Source organism: Amphiprion ocellaris, chromosome 11 (genome assembly GCF_022539595.1).
Source record: "Amphiprion ocellaris isolate individual 3 ecotype Okinawa chromosome 11, ASM2253959v1, whole genome shotgun sequence".
In the NCBI taxonomy this organism is placed as follows: Eukaryota; Metazoa; Chordata; class Actinopteri; family Pomacentridae; genus Amphiprion; species Amphiprion ocellaris.
In genome coordinates this window covers 7,000,278-7,021,673 of record NC_072776.1, presented here as the reverse complement: position 1 = coordinate 7,021,673, position 21,396 = coordinate 7,000,278, and the positions used below count along the sequence as shown (strand labels likewise).

Genomic DNA, 21,396 nt, shown 5'->3' with positions numbered 1-21,396 from the left:
TCTCTCAGTGGCCACAAACATAAAATATATTTGGCTTTTCTGCACTGCATTTTAGCCACCACATACACTGATACCAATATTATAATGATAAACAAATATTACTCAATTATATCAGTCCAGCTGACTCGCCCATTTGACTCTAATCAGTAGTCTGTGCACAAACTGCACATCCTTTACCCGGGAATCCTGATGAGGACTAAAGATTAGTGACGCAGCAGGCAAAACAGTATTTATTATCCATTTCAAAAGCGCCTGTACTCTGTTCAGCTTGACACACTTAATATGCCCCACAGGCTTGTGTTTTCCCAGCTCGTGCTGACCTTTCTCCTATCTCCCAGATGGCTGCCTCTCACCTCAGCGTAGTGTACCTGCAGCGTTGTCCTTGTGGTGAAGGGTTAACATGTGAGTGGGTGTAATAGCAGTCGGCGTGATTAGATCGCAGCTGTTAAAAAGAGTTACCGTGAATTTTTCAAGTGGTTAGCGGTGTTCAAAACCTGCATGCCTGTGTGAGTGTGTGTGTGCACCTCAACCCCAGTAAGCACTCCCCTGAATGGTTAGTTGCACATGTCATGCCGTTTCTGTATTTCCTGGGAGATGTGAGGTGCATAAGCTCTGCCGATGCTAAATATTTAAAGTGCAGTTTTGTAACCCGTGTTCTCTCTTTCCTGTCTCCCTGCCTTCACCCCATCCACGCTCTTTCTTCTCTCTCCCCATCTCCATCTGTAGCCGGTGTTGCTGTGGCTCAGAGAGTGGTAACGGTGCAGAGTGGACCACTGATTCGGACCGAGGGCTCCCATGTGACCATCTGGTGCAACGTGACGGGCTACAAAGAAGGCGTAGAGCAGGACTTTGAGTGGTCCATGTACCTGCCATCAGCACCGGACCGGGAGATCCGCATTGTGAGCACGGCTCAGTCAAACTATGCCTACGCCGTCTATGCCCAGAGGGTGAATAGTAAAGAGATCTTTGTGGAGAGGCTGAGCCGTGACTCAGCTATGCTCCACATCACCAAAGTGCAGGCCAAGGACCAGGGTCTGTTTGAGTGTTACACGCCAAACACTGATGGACGGTACCTGGGATCCTACAGTGCACGCACCAACCTCACTGGTGAGTCTCTAAGTGCGCCCACACACACACATACACAAAATGTCATATAAACCGCATGTTGTTGCCACAGATGAGGATACAACAGTCATAATCAGCCCATACACATTCTGAACAGATGACTGCCTGTTAATTACCTCTCCAGATACCGAAATACTTTCATAAATACATTATTCTTAAGTGGTCTATGGTAATAACTACACAAAACGTCATTAATGTACCTACACGGAAGTTGGAGTTTTCTTCAAATTGCCGTGCTGTAGAGTCACTTTCGATAACCAGGCTCTTGTTTTGTTTTCACTTGTGTGTGTTACTACTACTGGCCCACACGTTTCACATGAGCATGCTGCTAATGTGATAAACATATGTGACCCACATAGACACTTATAATTGGAATTCTATATATTAGACTGGCATCCAGCCAAGGCATAAGCACATTAATTTGCATACTGAAGCATCCTTCAAACACAGGGGTAATTGAAAGTGGAAGCAGTAACGTGTTGCAGTGTTGTTATTGTACCAGTTCATAGACTTAAGCTGGATTGCGCGTGGTGTTTTCATCATTTTGCTGGTGGATGTATGGCAATTTTGTTTTTTTTGTTAGGAGCCCCCAGAATGCACTACTGCCCTACCCAATGTTTTTGTGTTCATTTGTAGTAGTTTCATTTGTTTTGTTATATTTGCCGTGTAAGCATAATGTTTATAAAATTAAAAGGATATAAAGACAGTCCTCTGATGACATAACAACACAGGACCAGGAATACATTTTGTGCATTATATGTTGTGTATAAGTGACAATATGCATATTTCCAAACAAATTTACAGTGCCTTTTTTGAGCTGGGGGTTTCAGGGTCCTTAATGATTGGGGCATTGGGGAGTTTCCCTTTCTATTTGTTCTGTGAACTGAAATGAAACCTCTAAATGCAGGTGCTTTTGTGAGTTCAAGTAACTCCAAGGTGTCATCTGAATAACAACCAGATCAGTGACAGTCAGGATGATCACAAATATGAAATAAATCATCAGCTAGAAACTGCCTAAAACATTATCTGAGAAGAGTGTCAGAGGAAGTGTCACACTATCCCTCCTGTTCTGACCGTGGAAAAAAACCAAGCTCATAATCTCACACACACCCACTCACATAAACAAATGTGCTCCCTTCCCTACCTATTCATTCTTTGCCTTGAGCTGTTTCAGCAACAATCCCGGTCTGTTGGCAGGATGTGTGACTGTTTCAAATGGTAGCACAAATTTGCTTCTTTTTCAGAGTTATATACAGATCTCCCCAAAAGGCAGTGCTGAAGACACAGCTGTCATAGTTGGGGGATTCCATTCCCTCCATAGCTTCATGCCTTTATCCCTCACATAGCTGACCTTCCTCTTAAGGTCAGAGCTCAAACCGAATTCTTCCTGACTGAAATTTAGAGTTGCACTTATTTGTGTCCCAGAGTATCCGAGTCACAGTGTGTGGCCGTGGGAGCTGAGAAACACAAATATTTGTTCGCTTTCTTTTGGGTCAGCATCACATCAGGCACCAGCTGCTGGTTTAGTTTCCCAGGAGCAAAATAAATTGTGTGCCTGGTGGATCAATAAGGTTGGTTTTGCCTTGAATAAGTGTTGTTATTAGGACCTCGGTGGCTGTATTTTCTAGCGTGAGCGGTGCGCTGTGAATGTGGGGCAGGGCTCAGTTGCAGGGCACTGCGAAACAGTACTGCTGATAGCACACAGTATTTATAGATCTGTGTGTGAGAGAGAGAGAACAAGACAGAGTATGTGGGCAGAGGTGTTGAGGGACTGTTATCTGAGCCTCTTTCTGTGTCTCTAACCTCTTAACCCAGTTTCGAAGGTCAGGGGTACACATTAGGGTCTCTCCCGTTTTTTTCCCCCTGCTTTGCTCTTGAGTCACTCTGTGATCTCCTGGCAGCTGCTCGCCTCTCTGGACCACTGTGAGCAAACAATACCTTGTCCTCCCTCCTCTCTCCGTCCATTTCCCCTCTTCTCCCCATTCCCGTCTTTCATACTGTCATGTGTCTGTCTCTATTCATCAGCTCTGACCTCTTTCTCTAATTTGCTCTCACTCTGATGTATTAAAAAAAGGCCCTTTGCTGATGCTGCCTTTGAGGATACGTGTTTCATGGGTAATGTCAAAGGACAGCCATAAGCAGGGAGTATTATGAAGGAAATATGGGGAAGAAGGATATGAGATAGAAGGGCAGAGAGAAGGGATATGTCTGAGTGTGTGGCTGTGGGGTGGTTGGGTTAATTGTAAGGGGTAGAAGGCTCTGCAGTAATCTGTGCCCTGAGCACTGCATTAAGTCTTACTCACAGTGATGCGTTTCGTCCACTGTCACCTTTCTGCACACAGAGCAGGGGAGGGCTTTAACTTGGAACTTAATATCCGCTACCTGAGGAGGGGAACAGCTTCAGTGATGCACCTGGCCGCCTTTCTGCCCGATATTATGACTCTATGTTTTCATGTGTTGCATTGTCTGTCACATAGAATTGGACACTTGGGCTGCTACCTGCTTCCCTTGTATGTCCAAGACGCCTTTTTAAAGGGACCGTGCAGTCAGAAAGCACATGTCTTTTATACCCTCTATTCTGTGATGCTAAATCAAATGAAACTGTAGCTCTGCTCAGCCCCTGAGCGCCAATAAAGCCTTAGGCAATGCTGTAATACTTCACATGTGAAAAGAATAATTGGCCATCACAGCACAAATTCTGGATTTTGTCCACTGAATCATGGAGTCGCACCAAGACGCAGGAACATCATTATTATGCAATGCAGAGAAAGGTTAGGTGTGAATTTTTGTTATTTTCCTCTCAGGATTTTCAGTGGGAAGGCACAAAAGCCCAATAACTGGCTTGTTTCCAGCTGCAGCAGGCTGTTGTTTTCAGTGAAAAAGCTCTAAAATCACACTTTACGCTACCTGAGTAAACAGCAAAGAGGCAAATTTAGTAACTAGTTAGTGAACATGGGGGAGCATTTAGCAGTTCAAGCGCTACTCATTTCCCACAGGAGACGTAGAGACGAAAAAGGGAGCCGGCAAGTGGGGTGATTGTTACACTTTCATTTATCAGATAACCAGAAATACGGCTTCATATGAATGTTAATGTTAGCTGAACATGCAAATGAGAAAACCGTTTGCTAGCACATTTGCCATAAAGTATCAGTGTGTTTACAACTTGCTTCTGCTGCCCCCAAGTGAAAAAAAAAAAATCAAGAATGTAGGGTTTTTGGGTTGTGCATCCATACATACTGTACATCCATTCAATTTTTATGAATACATTTTTTATTATGTAACTGAAAGGAATTTCTTCAATTCTGGCACCTCAGACAACACAGTTCTGGTCATAACTCAAGAATTTGGGGCTGATTATGACAAATTTTAATGCAAATAGGATAAAATGATGAAGTGAAATCAAAGGTCAAGTCTATTTGGTGGAAACAAACCAACACCAGGCCGGGAATTGCAGTTTATTTTTTGCTTTTAGCATTAACTGGCCATTAAAATGCCAAAACCAACAGCAAGTGAATACTAATACGAAAAACTGTCTTTGTATTAATATAATATAATATAATATAATATAATATAATATAATATAATATAATATAATATAATATAATATAATATAATATAATATAATATAATATAACATATAGGGCTGGGACTTTAATGAGTTAATTTTGATTAATTAATTACAAGGAAAATAACGCGTTAAATGAATTAACGCATTTTGTCGTACTTTTCTCAGTTCCCTCATTTCTGGCACACCAGTAACGCTGATGAACACTCCAGCCCAGTAGGTGGCGGTAATGAACCTAAAGTCTGTCAGTAGCCGCGATGAAGAAGCAGCACAGGAAGCATTGAGTGAAGTCAGACACTAGTGAACAGTGAAGGAAGACGAGCTTGTTGGACAGAAAGTTTTCTTTTAAAAATCTTCCTGATGGCAGCTTGGATAAAAGCCTGGTTGTGTGCAAACTGTACAACAAAGAGTTTTCTGATCACTGCGTCACTTCAAACTGACGGTATCACCTCAATGTAAAACATGTTGCTGTTAGCACCAGAGCTAACGTTAGCTACGAGTCATGCTAACGGTGTAGCCATCCCATAATAGACCACTTTTGTAGAGAGTGCTTGAGTTTACAGGAAGTCTTAAAATGTTGAATAAAATCGCTATAATTGCACTTAGATTTGCAGTAATCTGTGAATGTAGCAGACAGATGAAAAATGCAGATAAATAGAAATGAAACAAACAATTTTGTTGTTTAAGTTATTACACTATCTAGGCTCTGCCTCCCTGGTGGAGGAATAACTGAAACAACAAAAATATCTGTCTTTTGATAACTTAATTATAAAATTTTTGTTTATAAAAAATTACACAAATAAAACTTTATATTCCTATAAAAAGAACCATCAAAATTCCACCATTTATCAGACCCAGAAAAGATGAAAACAGAATGAATCTCTGGATTTTCAACTTTCTGAAGCTCCTTGAACTACTTATGCTGATTTTATGTGCCATACAGTGGAAAAAACAACTAAATTCAGGCTTTAAATCATCAAAATTACTTTTTTCTATATGTCCCATTTAAAAAAAAATTTAAATTATAAACACGTATATGTCTATTCATTGATTCAACTGTCAACCATTTTATTTGAATTGAAAAACTTCACTTATTGTGTCAAATATTGCTGTTTGACAGTGCAATTATTGCGATTAATTAATCACAAAGCCTGTAATTAATTAGATTACATTTTTTAATCGTGTCCCACCACTAATATAATATAATATAATATAATATAATATAATATAATATAATATAATATAATATAATATAATATAATATAATATAATATAATATAATATAATATAATATAGGGCTGCACAGTGGTGTAGTGGTTAGCACTTTCGCCTTGCAGCTAGAAGATCCCTGGTTCGCGTCCCGGCTTTCCCGGGATCTTTCTGCATGGAGTTTGCATGTTCTCCCTGTCCATGCGTGGGTTTTCTCCGGGTACTCCGGTTTCCTCCCACAGTCCAAAAATATGCTGAGGTTAATTGATTACTCTAAATTGCCCGTAGGTGTGAATGTGAGAGTGATTGTTTGTCTCTGTATGTAGCCCTGCGACAGACTGGCGACCTGTCTAGGGTGTCCCCTGCCTTCACCTGAGTCAGCTGGGATAGACTCCAGCCCCCCCCCCCTCGACCCTAGTGAGGATTAAGAGGTGTATAGATAATGGATGGATGGATAATATAATATAATATAATATAATATAATATAATATAATATAATATAATATAATATGGCATTGTTTTTTCTTTGGAATAGTTATTGTTGTACTGTTTGTGGTTTAGTCTTACACAAGTCATACATTTAACTTGGGTGTTGTGACGCACTCTGAAGTCATAGATCATTTGTAGTTCCTCTGTGCACACCTCCATTCTCTATTAGAGATTGACTAAGCTCAGTCTGTTGCGCTCCACTGGGCTCTGCTCAGCCTGTGTGTGTGTGTGTGTGTGTGCGTGTGCGTGTGCATGTGCATGTGCGTGTTTGACTTCCTCCTACACATCAGATTGCAGAAGAAAAGGACAACAGCCCAACATGGCCATCATGGCCGTCCTTATCCTACGCACCAGCCTGTGTGCGAGCGCGGCCAACAGCTAGCGGAACAACAAGCCCTCACTGAGACACACTGCTCTTACTTATGAAGCCCCCATATACCCTCACTGTCATGGAACACACCATAGGAGTCATTCTTCTGGCAGGAACACAGAATCTAGCCTCCGCATTTGGCAGCAGTCCTCTATTCCCTGTCCTGTAGTAATGCAGTAATAAAGCTGGAGAGCCAAAGCCTTGTTAAATTTTCAAACAAATACACTCTCTCTCCTCTCTGTTATTTGCTGCCCCTGGATGAGAGAAAGGACGAAAATGTCCATCTTCAGATGTGTGACACTAGGAAAAAAGAAGTTTGGTAGCAAGTGGTGTTGAAGAGAAGAAAGTGAGATGGATGGTGTGAAAAGGCAGAGATGAGGAAATTGGAAAAGAGAGGAATGGGGACAGAAGCGGCAGTATTGGAAATGGGTAGTGGAGCGATGCTGAATAGAGTGTGTGACCAATAAATGATGAGCTCTTCCTCTCACTCCAATGTGATTGGTTACACCTCCCTGAGGCATTACCCACAATACAACTGGGGCTATAGGGGTGCGTTTTAAATAGTCTCTGCCTGATGTGACTCCTAAGGTTAATACAGTTACTAACCACCATACAAGTTCTAAATGCAATTAGCCAGCACAAATTGAGGAGACTGAGAAAGAAAGGAAGAGGGAAAAGGCTAGAGATGAGACCCACGAATTTCAATTAAGGAAAAAGAAAACTGTTGGGCAAATCGTTTTTAGAACAAGCCACGGCAAAATACCACATTTTTCCAGTCACACTATTGATTTGCATGATATTCATGGCCTGTGTTTTCTATTCTTTCTGCATTCACCAGATGAAAACGTGGCCTGACTGTAAGCTAGAATTTGTTTACGCAGCGACGCAATGCCTAGCAAGGTCAAAATGCAGTTATCTTTTCTGTCTGTGTCTTTCTGCACACGTGCAACCTTCATGTGTAAGTGTTTATGAGGAGGGCAGAGAACAGTGGCGTTGGTTTTTCTTTGCACGGCTCAGACGGTGTGCTGCTAAACATACATACCCAGTCCGAGGGGCTGAATCACGCTTCTGCTGAGCTCAGCATCGCGAGTGTGTCTGATTTGTGTGTCTCCCCTGCCTTTCTTGTCATGAGGGAGTTGACGCTGCCAAGCTGCACTCCTCTACTTCACTTAATGAGATGGACCGAATGGGGAGATGTCATCTCGCATTCTATCTCTTACACTGGGTGACACAGAGACCCCGCCCCTCCATTTTCCTCTTCTTCATGCTGTCTCCCCATCTGAATCCTGCTCACTCCATCAATCCAAAGCTCCAGATTCGATTCCTTTTCCCCTCCTCGGCCCGATGTCAGTCATGCAGGTATATGGTTTTGTCAATACAGCTGTTCATTGAACTTTATCACAGGAGAAACGCACGAGAGCGATTGAAGCGCAAGATTGTGGAGGAAACCAGTGATTGAAAGAAGACAGGGAAGGAGGAATGGGACGCAAAATATAAAAGATAGGGATCTTTTTAAGAGGAAATTTAAGGATGAAGCCTTGTGTTGACAAAGAAATGTGTCGCGAGAAAAGGAGAGAAAGTGTAGATGAATAGACAAGCAAAGTTGTATCTTGGTGTCTCTTGGTATTGATTGGAAGCACAGGACTGATTGTGGCTGGAGCATTTATTTCTCTTACGTCTCTCGATGCAGCAACACTTACATTTTTCTGCCTTCGCTCTGTCTGGCCTTACAATCAACTCTGTGTCTGTTATAATTTAATTTCCTTTTCTGCAATTTGTGTGTGTGTGTGGATGTACAGACATCTTCCTATCTTCGGTTGGACAAATTTGAGTTCAACAGCATCATAGTTAGGATATTTCAATGTGCTAGTGTGATGTGATGGCAAGCCCTCATAGCGTCAGAGGGCTTCTAAGGGTCGAACATGGTTCTAGGGTAAGGTTTTAATAAAGTTGAGGACAACAAAAAGGTTGTGTCAGGCGTTTAGTTGTAAACTTAGAGGAAGGGGCTAGGGAATACATTATGTTTATGAGTGTCCTCACAAATAGAGAAAGATGTGCGTGTGTGCGTGTGCACAAACTGGCTCTAAGCTGCGGACCAGGCAGGACTCCAAATGGAAAGAGATTTTATCGCCATGTCTGGCTTGCCATTTCCTTGCACATCTCATCTACTTTAGCAGACAGGGATTCCTGCTCAATAACATTACTACCACTCTGACCCACCATGCACAGAGGCGTGCATGTACACACTCTGGAAACACAAACGCAGTCAGAGTCACACACTGTAGTGAGCCGTCAGTCAGGACAGATGTCGCACCCATAATTGAGTCTGAGAGGGACGGTGCTGTAGTGTTCCCATTGGAGAACACGTTTTCTACTGAACATCACTTAGAGGACTTTAACAACCCTGCAGATCACTGTGTTAGACAATACAGCTGCTGAATAGAACATGTAGCACTGTGAATAAAATGGCAGTGAACAGGGCAGAGCAGACACCTTGGTGCTCTGTAGTCCTCGAGGACAAGCTGCACTGTGCTCTATACACATGTGTAAATTGACTAGTAGTCAGTAGGTGGCTAGAATAAAATCTATTCCAAATGTGATACTTTTACACCAATCTCATGGCCTCATGGTCAACACTCAACTTAGATTTAGAGGAGATGTGTAGTCTCATCAAAAAATCACACCTGGCTGAAAATGAAAATGATCTCTCTTTCTAGGCAGGTGTTTAAGCACCATGTCAGAATTATTCTTCGTCCACCTGAGGACGCATATCAGGGCCAATTGGGATATTTGAATATTTTCTTGCCATTTCTTAGAAATCACAGCTTCGTTGATAAAATTGACCCACTAGGCAGTGGTTTTTCCCAGCTTTATTCAAAACCGCAGCTCCATGTAGGCCTGATAACATGAATTGCTCAAATAATAGCTTGTCCCTGTGCATGTAGATAGTAGTAGCACGATAAAATGTTAAAATAATGCCTGTAATCTTTTATCCATGTTGAAATGCCACTTATAGTCAAGGCTGATATCTTTGTTTTTCTCCAAAAACGGGTCATGTGATAGGGGTGTGACAAATCAGACAATGATATGTAGTGACTGATAAGACAGGAAATGAATGTCGGTGTCTGCATCATCATTCAAAAGTTTCTGTTTCTGCCCAGGCCGGTAAGAATGTAATCTTGGAGTTTTGTAATTAAAATGGGGTCAGCAGCATTTTCAGAAGTCTCATTTTAGATGTCCCAAAATGCTAGAGTAGTGTGAATGCTGTGAATTAATGTAGCAAAAGTGTACGATGTATCAGTGTGGATGTTATGGACTGAAACTTACAGTGACTTTGAGACACTGAACAGACAGTCAGTTTGGACAAATTAACTGAGTCAAAGAGGACCAAAGCCATAAGGCTACAGATCTTCATAGGTTCAAATTTTTAGACCAAAGTTAAAACGTAACCTGTGGATACCTGTCATTAGAACCTGTCATCCATAGATACATTTTCGAAAGTGATCCAGAAGTTATTTTTTTCAAAGAACAAACACTGACGTTGGCAGCAGCATGAAACCCATTTAATTGACAAGCAAGAGTCTCTTAACGTATCATTTTTCCCGCACTCACAATTCAAATTCAAAACCACATTTTTGTCCTGTAATGAGTATGATCACTGGTAACTACCTGGTCTAACTGCAGTCCTGGATCAGGTCTTGGATACAGGGAACCCACCCTACCTTTCATGACCTCTGGACAACATTTATTCCCTGCCTCTTGCTGCTGCTAAAGAATGTAATGGGCCAATTATGAAACTATTAGTGTTAAACGTGAATCTAAATGCTCTCGTAGCTTAAAGACACACTTTCAAGCATACACATTGCCTTGCAAATTTTGTCTGTTACCCTTATGAAAATATAAATGGTGTCAGAGATGCTCTGCATTTAGCTCAACACCCACACTACAGAGTTAGGCTAATGAGAAAGGATTTAATGTGTTAACAAACTACAAAATAACAAAATGCACATCGGCGTGTGTGCGTATATGCCGCTGTGTGTTGAGCGTATATGTTTATTATTGTTTATATAATGGACTAAAGATGTGCCACTGCTCCTCTGGGTGATTTGATTAGCTTAGCTGTGTGCTAACCCTCGGGGGCCTGCTGCCTCGTCTCTGCGAGATTAACAGAGCACAGCCACAGTTTGAATATGAATTCGGCATGAATATGGATGTGAATGAATGTGCAAAAGAGTGTTTGTATTCACAATGTTAAAATGTGTGTTGGTAAAGAGTGGAACTTGCAGTGTATTAGCCTCGAGCGGTCATATGGTTGTGAGTGTGGTCCAGGACACTTGGTCGACTCCCGCGTTGTTTGATGTTTGCGGTTGCTTTGAAGCCTTATCTGAGCACAAGGGGGGCAGGGTTTTTCCCCCCCCCATGGTTCAAGCTCGACATCTGATAACCTCTTCTGACACGGACACAGACAGCCATCCGAATCCATTTGCACACATTCATATGTACGAGGACACCTGCAGATATCAGCACTCATGCCCTCACTCATAGCAGGTTATTCAGGTGTTTACAGACACATTAGTGATGCTGAGACATGCACTCTTTTCAGAGATGTACATCCTGCGCTTGGAGAGGTGGAGTAATGGCATTGTTGAGGACTAAATGCACCCATGCAAATGATTCTTCGTGCAGTGCCAACTAGTGGTTGGCAGTGATGCATTCATTTGTGCAACACAGCTGGCTATGGACTCAAGCACATAAGCTGCACTCCATTTGGCCGTGCCAGCATGATGATTGTTGCATAGCATCAAGAGCGGAGAAGGACGAGCAGGCGGCATATGAGGCAGCAGATGATGTTTGATATCTATCAAGTTAATCAAACGGCAGCGCATAATGAACATGTTGTAGTAAACGTCAATATGATCTCCTTGCAGCTTCTTCCAGTCAGCAGGGACAGTACAGTAACACTGTAGGTATAGTTTACAGGGCTGTATGGTATTTTGTTTGCTTGCACAAGTTTTGTGTGCCAAATTGGAATGTAGTGGAAACATTCATCTGAAACTAACATCATGCAAGTAGTGCTTTGGAGTGCCCCCACAGACCACACCCAACTGTAATCACTGGTGTGGTCTAAGGCACAACAGACCATTCCACAGAGTACAGTTGTTAGGTGCAGCAGTGTTTTCCCTCATTTCAAGACGGGAGAGTTGCTCTGATCTGTTCTTATTGACATGTTTGTGCAGTGGAAGTAACAAGTAGGTGTATTTCTCTGATACCAGTTTAAAGATTAGCATCACACCCACCTCATTAGCATGCTAATCACAGCTTCATTATTTGCAATGGGAAACCGAGATTTAAAACGTCTGATGTAATGGATTTGAGTGTGGGCTGTAGAGCTGCAGAGCCGGCTGTAGAGCTGCAGAGCCAGCTGCAGGCTGTTTTTGAGTGCTGGTGTAGAATTGGAAAGTCTAAGTGCAGAAGCCTGGGAGGCTAAACTCAAGCAAGCTGATGGCCCTCAAGATCCGTCTCAGGGACTCACCGATATCTAAAATCTGCTGTAGATATTCCAACAGTACACACACACACACACACACACACACACACACACACACACACACACTGGCGAATATCTAAAAGCTTTGGTAAGGACTCCCATTGTGTAATGTTGCACACGGACGAACAGACAGAGCCATGAGCGGTTTCTGCCCTCTCAGTTGACTGTGAGGCAGACGTCCGACATATGCTGCCACCTGTGCCCGGGTGCCAGGGCGTCCACCTTGGGATGTGGGTAGAGAGAGGTGTGTTTGTACGAGTGTGTGTGAGGGAGGGAGAGAGAAAGCGCCAGAGAGAGAGAGAGGGGGTTGGGGTGGGGTTGGCATATGCCTAATTCCCTTCAGTGTTGGCAGCTCAGACAGACAGTTGCTCCCTCATCTGCTGCCCTGCTGGATGGATGCCTGGTGATTGAGCACTGTCCACCTCCCTCAGCCACGTTCTGCTCTCCTCCCCCTCAAACACTCTTGTTTGTCATACACCAGCACAACACATGTACAGTTGCTAAGACTCTGCACCTCTGGTCCGCCTCACACTCAACCTCTGCTTTCTGCTCGCTTTGATGAAGTGATACTCCAGATCTGGTCACTGTTTGTGTGGGGTTTTTTTTTCAGATAATGATTCCCGGGCTTGAGTGCCAGTGCACCTTTTTTTTTAGGGCCAAAAAGCAAGCCTTTGTACTCTGATTAAAACACATTGATATGTTCTGTAAGGTTTATACGCACACACACACACACACACACACACACTCGCTAGCACACAGAAATGGTCAGATGGCTGGGGCTATAACTGGTTCTATCCTCAGGGAAGTCTTTAATTGGTCACAGTGCTTTACCATCTGGGGCTGGAACGACGATGGAGGGAGAGATGAAGGGAGATGGTGGGAGCTCCTGTAAGGGTTATAGAGAGAGAGGGGGAAAAAGTGCTGGAAAGACAGTAAGTGCAGCACAGGGATGGAGCTTATTAGTTTTAATACTTGCACCTCCAGTAATATTACAATCATAATATACTTGATAAATGCTGTTATAGTGCACAAGTGGGAAGGTGTGTGTGAGTGATTGCGCTCGGTGTGTCCCTGTGCTTGTGTGCAATCATGTGTGCCTGTAGGTAGATGGGGATATTGCATGGCAGCATCTGCGTGTTTGTGTGTGTTTGTGTGTGTTTGTGTGCGCAGAAGCAGTAAATGAGTCTGGGATGTGTTTTTGTGCTGATGTTGGCAGCCGGAGCGAAACCCTGCACATGTGCTAACAACCTCCAGGACAGTACCAACGGAGAAGACAAACAAACCCACACAGGAGTGAAGTCTGTATGTATTCCTGTCTTCACACGGAGCGTTGGCTTTAATTCGTGTTATTTAGATACACGAGCAGATGGAAGATACCAAAGGAAGCATGTGGCAGATGGAAAGATGGATAGTTTAGATGTTGAAAGATGAAGAGAAATATTAGAAGGTGAAAGAATGGGGATGGTGATAGTGGATTGGGAGGGGGGCAGTGGAAGGAATATTTCATGTGTTTAGGCATGATGAGTAAATCTTTGATGCTCTAACGGATTTCAGTCAACGATAGCTTTGCACACAGCTCTTCTCAAAATGCTCTTAGGAAGATTTGTCTTTCATACTCCCACCTCTCTTCAGACTACCCCTCCTCTCACGCCTTGCCTTTTAATCTCTCGCTTACTCTCCATCTTCCCAACACACTCACTCCGGCTCATTTCCTGGCTGTGCCTCAGTGAGAGGTAGTGTCACAGTGTGTATACGTACGTGCTCGCATGCCCATGTATGTTTGCGCTCCTTAGTTAGTGTTAAATCCCTCTCTTCTGCCTTTGTGTAAACAGCGTCTCATATTTGAAAGCTTCTTCTCACCACGGATCCCTCTCTTATCGCAACATTCAGCCTTTTAACTCCACGTCACCATTCTCCTGCTACAATAACAAAGCCCACTCCTTCACTCACTGCCCATCTTTCTTTTCTTTTCTTCTCCCACTTTTTTGCTTTTGTTATACCGCTCCTTCTCACTGAGAAATGTGTGGACGCACGCTTAAAAAACCCATACTAACAAACTGCTGAAACACAGTGTTGAATACACATTTTTAAATATATTTGTCATCATTATTTCCATTGCTATATTTTCTCTAGCCCTTAGTTTTCTTGTTGGAAATGTGTCTTTCTGGGAAAGAGTTGGCATTAATTGGAATGACAAAAACTATGTAATTTGTGAATAAAGCAGCAACAGAAAGTGTCAAATTGGTAGGCGTTTTCACTCTCCTTTTAGCTCTATTTTACTGTCCTTCAAACCCTTGTTCACTTGTATTCACCAGCTTGTCACCAATTACGTGTTTTTCTGCTGGCTGGTGCTTGGTAGGTAATGTAGTAGCTGAGCTTTTAGCAGAAAGTGGCTACATACTGCTGCTGGAAAGAAAGCTGTGGAAAGCAAGGAACTGAAAAAAGGAATAGAAAAACAGTTCATTGCAGAGCATGGAAATCTAAAAGACTAGAGCTGTGAATATATATACAAAATAAAGCTAGAATGTCCTTCAGAGATGATGGGGAATGCAAAATACTTTTCTGGGACACTTTTGGGGTTGTATATTGTGATGCAATCGATGGTTAATTTGAAGATGTTGAGGCCTGTTTTGGGAAAATAATTTGCTAAACTTCAGCGATTAGATGTTATCACGCACATGCTCAAAGTTCTGTTTATTCCTTATTGAATTTACAGATGAAAAGGACTCTGACGTCTTGTTATTCTTCTTGAACTTCTTTTGCCACCCTCAGTGGAAGCTCACGAAATCAGTAGGAAAATAAGGCTTCATTAGGATGAAACACTTTCAAAGCATGCATTAAAGTCAGATGCTGCGACACAGTTAGCTATATTCGTGTGTTTTGCAATCCAGCGCATGGGAGTTAAATGCTGTCCTGTGCCACTAAGTCCTGTTATTAAGCTACTGTATGTTTTTCTGAAATTTTGTGTTAATAAGCAGCTCATCCCTCAGGACTGTGTGTGATTCAGTGACCCAGTGCAGCTGAGTCACAGCTCTGGAGGAGATGTTTGGGTGAGCAGAGGGGAATACCTCAGTCACTTCTACTCATCCGTGTGTGTCAGAGAGCAGCTGCTCCCTCAGGCTTGACTATCAGTGTGTTCGGGTGGGTTTGACGGAGAGACACACTGCCCAACTCCTTCTACCGTCAGGTATAATGAGTAATAATGGCCACAGGGATCTGTCTCTGTTTCTCTCTGGGCCTCTTCCACACACTTATATTCACACTAAGAACATACTGCTCCTTAAGCCACTACTCTCTAGTATACCAAAAAAAGTTGCAATAAGGTCATTGTCTGACTGATATGTAGAGTACAAGCTGGTTAAAGAGGGATCGGTATTCTAAAAACTGTGCCTTCCTGTATTCTGATCATAAAAAGGACAAGCTGGGAGAGAAGGGATGCTGATAACTGCAGCATAAGTGATAATTAGGAGCTGACAAGCAGCTCGTCTGACAAAAATGAAACTCACCAGATAGTGTGAGAGAGAGAGAGGACATGGATGGAAAAAAGGCTCGAGTGAGGAGAGACTCCTGAGGAGAAAAATGGGACAGAGCCTGAGTACGAACGACAGTGGAAGGAGACAGAAAAGAATGCTTGAGAGACCTCTTTATTAAATGAAGAGGCCTTTTCCTTTCAGTCAGTGTGACCTCTGCTACAGCACACACCTTCCCTCGCACACCCACCGAAAGTGATGTTCCGTTGGCAGGAGACCTCACAGCTCCTCGCCGAAAATCTCATAACAGCATCTGTAAGATCTCTCATATCCTCTCACCCTTTTCAGCCTCTTCTCCCCCCTCCCCAACCCGTATCTGTTTCATCTCGCTTCACATTTTTAGAAGATTGGATGTGGTGTGATATAATAAGACACTGTGGAAGTCTCTTTGATCGGTCGAGATAGTGCGAGACGTTCAGCTCGCAGTGACTCATTTAAAATAGCTAATTATTGACTAATTTGTTTTAGTTTGCTTTTATGAAATTTCCCAATTTGCCAGTTTACAGTACAGGGTTTATTTGCGTTAATTGTGTTTGCTCGGCACATACTCAGCTCTGTCAGGAAAACTTTACATTAAGCCTTTTCTCACTTAATTCTGTTTACTTACAGATTTCAGTAAATTAAAAAAAAAACAAAAACAAGTCTGGTTTTCCTTATTTGCATGGCGATGGGCTTCACAATGGTCCTTGGGGATTGAGTTCTTAGTTATTACTGTAAAAAGAGACAGACACCTCTGGCATGACTAATACTCTCTGGCGCCTTTTTTACATTTTTGCTTTTGTTTGACAGACAGTTGATGGTAAACACACACAAGAAAGTGACGGGAAAAGAGGCAAAGGTTAGCATGCAACGCAGAGATAAAATCTAGACTAATGGGGTTTTGACTGCATGGTTGCATTCATCTGCAAAGGGAAAATAATATTTTAGAAAAGAGATTGACATATTTTTAGGACTGTTATTTGATTATTGAAAGAAATTCTGTGCCGAGAATTTGATACAGTAATTATGTGTTGGTAAAATGAAAAAGTCAAGTTCTGTTGCTTTTCTGCCTTGCATGAATGCTCTGTTAATGAAATATTTACTCATTATGTACTTATTTGGTGAAGTGAAAATCATCCATGCCTCTGACCAAGACCTTAATTGTGTCAAATATTTGAGTGGTTTGCAAACCAGGAGATGTTGGCTGGTTACATAAAGCTCTGAGTCCACAGAACCATCCAACTGCGGACTATTGAATGTGGTGTTTTTGTTTCTCGTTGGTCTTCTTCATGTGTCCTATGGCATCAACAACATCCCTACTATCAAAACGTCACCAAAAAGCTACAGTCAGAACCTTTACTAATTAGTTTTGGATTATTGTGCAATTCAATTGTGTCTTTAAAAGATGTCACGCAAATAATTGGTGTTTATTTTGAATATTGGATGAAAGCTGGATTGACCAATTATAGCTAAATAATCATCAAATGGGTGTAATTTTTTTGAGGCAGCATCAAGCTTTGTATAGAAAGAGCAAGCCTGAAGCTGTGGCCGTTGCTGCTTGACTGCAGCTGATAAGATCTGCAGGCATCAGTTGCCATTTTATCAGGCAGGTTGACAGTTGCTGGCTGGAAATGTTCATGTATGAGTTTATCATCCTTTTTCTGAAATCAAGGACTCATTGGTTTAAGGATTGTTTTTGTGGGGTTAATTCTTGATAGGAATTCTGCCGTTGTAGCAGCTGTGCAGAGCCCACGATCATTTTATACTTTTCCTATTTTTCTGCGGTTTTTCTCCACACTTTCTGCCACTATAACTTTTTCAAGGCTGTGGTCAACACGGGACCTAATTTATGGTGAATTACTGCTTGTAGTACTGATACACCAAAGCCTCCTCTGACAGTGAGCATAGCAGCATTTCATTGCAGTAAATAGAAACACATGATGTCTGCATACTGTACGTTGTGGGTTTAGAAAAAAAAAAAATGACAACAAAAAAGACCCAGCAGGTCCTCCTATTAAAACCATCTTAACACATAAATGCCATATTAACAAACGTTTTGAGATGATTTTTACGCCTTTGGTGCGTAACATATGCAAAAAACCAGCGAAACTCAGAAAACAGATCGGGCAGAAGGCGTTGTGTTCTGTAGCTTAGATTCAATTAGGTGCAGGGCTTATCTGATCATCTGCGCGTGTTGTATTATGGATGTACCCCCTGCTGTGGATCCAGATCCCCAAACGGCAGCCTTCATCTCTTGCCTTCTTCTTCTTCTTTTTTTCCCCGCTCACCTCGTTCTTCTCTGTTAAACAGAGCTCCCACATGTCTCTTTTCTCTGGCTCCAAGTGACGAACCTTGGTTTGCCCTTTTTTCCCCCCTGTTTCACTCCGTATTGTGTCCTTGTTATCAGCACAGCCTCTTGGGAATAGTGTGTAGACCTGAGTCATCACAGTTTGCTTTACTAGTTGCTCACAGTGGTTTGTAAACCCGCTTGATTTCCCGGTCTCTTGAGAAAGTGTTCGCTCTGTGCGTTGTCTGGCAGATTTGTGTTAGTGTGTGCATGAATTTAGGGTACTGAAGAAAGACTGACAAGCACACTATCTATATATAGGCTACAAACAGAATAATAATAATCTTTCTGAAAGAGTTTTTTGTTTTTTTTACATCCTGGCCTGGAATCAGAAGGAGTTGGGGTACTTTTGGGTATGTGTGGCTGCTACGAGAGAGCACTGCCCCTTTGTTCGTCTTTGGTCCTTTCTTCTATTTCCTCTTCATCCTCACCATCTTTCTTCTTCCTCCTGCTTTCCCCTTCTCTCTCCTCTCTCCCAATTTCCCAGTTGAACCACTTCATCCCTCATTCTGACTCATCAACAGCTCACGCAGAGAAGAACAAAGGAGTGGAGGATGTGAATCGGCACAATATTGGATAATAAGAATGCGAAAGACAGGTGTAGGCACAGTTTCTGTATTTATCTTTGTGTTGCTTCCTCACCCAGTATGCCTGCATGTGTTGGAGGCATCCTGGGTCAGCAAGTGACGTCTGCTCAGTGATGAGACTGGACTCGCATGAAGTGGAGCTGAAGATCGCCCACTCACTCTGTTTTCCTCTCAGCAGTATTCTTAGTTTCACAGAGTAATTAACAATAATTACCCTGCTGGCTCTGCCAAATGTCCATTTGCTTTGCAGCAACACATACACATATACACACACACACACACACACAACCAGACACTTGAGGCCATTAGCCGCTGAAAAATGGTAACCACTTCAGCTGTGGCTCAACATCTGCAGTGCTTGGCAATAGTACTCCGAATGGCATACAGTATGAGGCCAAAAGTTTGTGGACACACTTGTCCTTACTTTGCTTGCGTTGCTTGTCTTCTTGCTCGGGGCTTAGGCCACTGGCTTCAATTAGCTTGCAGCATGCAGTGACATTTTCAACAATAATGTGCTTCTAAGTTTTTGGAATTGGTGTTATGGGGGTTATTCGTGGCAACGCTCTCGCATAGAAAGTGCAGCCCAGAAGTAAGAATTTACAGGTCTGTTGTGGGACAACGTGACTGGCATGCAGCCCTGATTCAACCCAGTCCAACATGAATTGTAATGACAACAGTGAGCCAGGCCTTATCACCCAGCATCACTAATTCAATACTGAATGGGAGCTTCCCAGTACAACCCCAGTGTGATCTTTATCCGCCGGGTTCAGGGTCTTAACTGGCCACCTTCCGGTCAAAATGTCATTTTTCTAATCTTAGCCTCATGTGGAAAGCTTTCCCGGAAAAGCTGAAGATGTCACAGTTGCTTATTAATGCCTGTGGTTTGGAATGAGATGTCCAGCGACTGACGTCTGTGTGTGTACATTCATGCTGACAGTAGAGAGGGGATGCTTTTGTGAGCCTAAACATTTGCAGCAGTGGTAGCATCCAGAGGGCAATGTGAATCACTGTAATTTGTCCAGTAGTCATCCTCTCCCATGAAAAAAAATGACTTCAGAGAGCAGAAAGTGTTAGGGTGTTGGATCTTTGCTATCTGCTGTATTTGTTCCATCTTTAAAAAAAAAAAAAAACACAAGTCCAAAATCACTCATACGTGAAACTGCTGAAGCCACAAACAAACAGCACTATTTGATGTTCTGTTGCTTCTTTTTCCCTGAAAGGAATCTGTACTGCTTCTGTACCTCTAACATCTATCTCACACACCGGAGATGAATGTTAAAAAAAAAAAGTTAGGATTCATGCAAAGTGTACAGATCAGACTTAATAAATTATCATCTTCTTCTCCTCGTGTCATCTTTGCAAAAATCCCTTTTCCTTCGCTGTCGTGTCCTCGTGTCCCCCACACTTCTATCCCTGTGTGACTGGACTTAAAAGGCCAGCTTGAGGGATGACAACCGTCACTCACTTCACAGGCCTGAAAGAGTAGGGGAAGATCAGGAATGGAGGGAGATGAAAGCAAAAATTGCAGATGAGGTAGAGCAGGAAGAGAGTAGTTTTAAAGATTTATAGAGGATTGACGGCTTCTGTGTCAGTCAAAAAAAGCAGAATAACACAGGAATGCTTTTCTTCACATCCACACATGAGAAGCCCGATCTTGAAATGTGAAAAATTACCTTATTCACTGGAGAAAAATACTTTAATCGCTAACATTTTGAGATTGCAGTCTCTGTAAATGTGATACAAAATGAGAGAATCATCTGAAATCTTTCATAAAGATCTTCAATAGTTGATTTTTTATGATAATGAAGACTGAGTTGCAGTGAACACATGCCGAGTCTTTTGCAGTAAAGTAAATATCACTAGCTGTGATGCTACGTGTTTTAAAGATGTTTTCAAGACAAAAAATGCAATGAGAGGAGATATTTTCAACTTCAGCGCTCTGGAAGCTTTGCCAGGATTAGTGAAGGAAGCTAAATAAGTTCATTAAAACCTCCAGAGATATTGACATTTGCCATTAGCTTATTTTAATGTGCTTGTTTGCTTGTGTATGTGTTTGTATTAATCATATTTTAGGAACAACATTCTGTTAATTGTGGCACTAATGTTATTTTTACAACTTCTGTTTCAGTTAAACCATAGTTTTTAGATTAGGTAGGGGTTAAAAGTCAAGACTTTATCATTTTTGTTGTCAAAAAATCCCATGAAGTGTCTTTTTCTGTCCTTCACTACCCTCTGACTGTGTCACTCAGCTCTAAGCCCATTCATTGTTAATGAAGACAGAAATCTTAACACAAATGTAGAATGTACTTTTTAAAAAAACATCTTGGTACTGTAGGTAGTTTGTAAATGTTATTCAAATATGAGAGAGTAAGTAGTACTTGTATCAGACACTACTTTCAGCAGTGCATTGATACATAATTTGAAACAGTTTCACAATGAAATATTTTGACATGTTGATAAGGTCCCTTTGTATCATCAGCATCATTTCCATGGCAACTCCAAGCTTTTAATATAGTCTAATATACATTAGACAGTGGTATTAACACTGTTTTCCAAATCAGGTTTTAAATACTTTATTTTATCTGTATGAGATTATTTGCTCAATTTTAAATTTTACTATCCTTATAACTGACCCATAAGAAGCTTT

At 42.0% G+C, this 21,396-nt stretch overlaps 1 protein-coding gene across 1 annotated transcript in view; it reads left to right on the top strand.

Annotated features, from left to right (window-relative positions):
• The window catches only part of igsf3 (immunoglobulin superfamily, member 3), a 74,203-nt gene that overhangs the window by 17,478 nt on the left and 35,329 nt on the right, over positions 1–21,396 (top strand). The window contains exon 2 of the mRNA XM_023299592.3: positions 727–1,107. Within this exon, the coding sequence (XP_023155360.2) occupies positions 727–1,107 (381 nt within the window). The remainder of the gene's footprint in view (positions 1–726; positions 1,108–21,396) is intronic.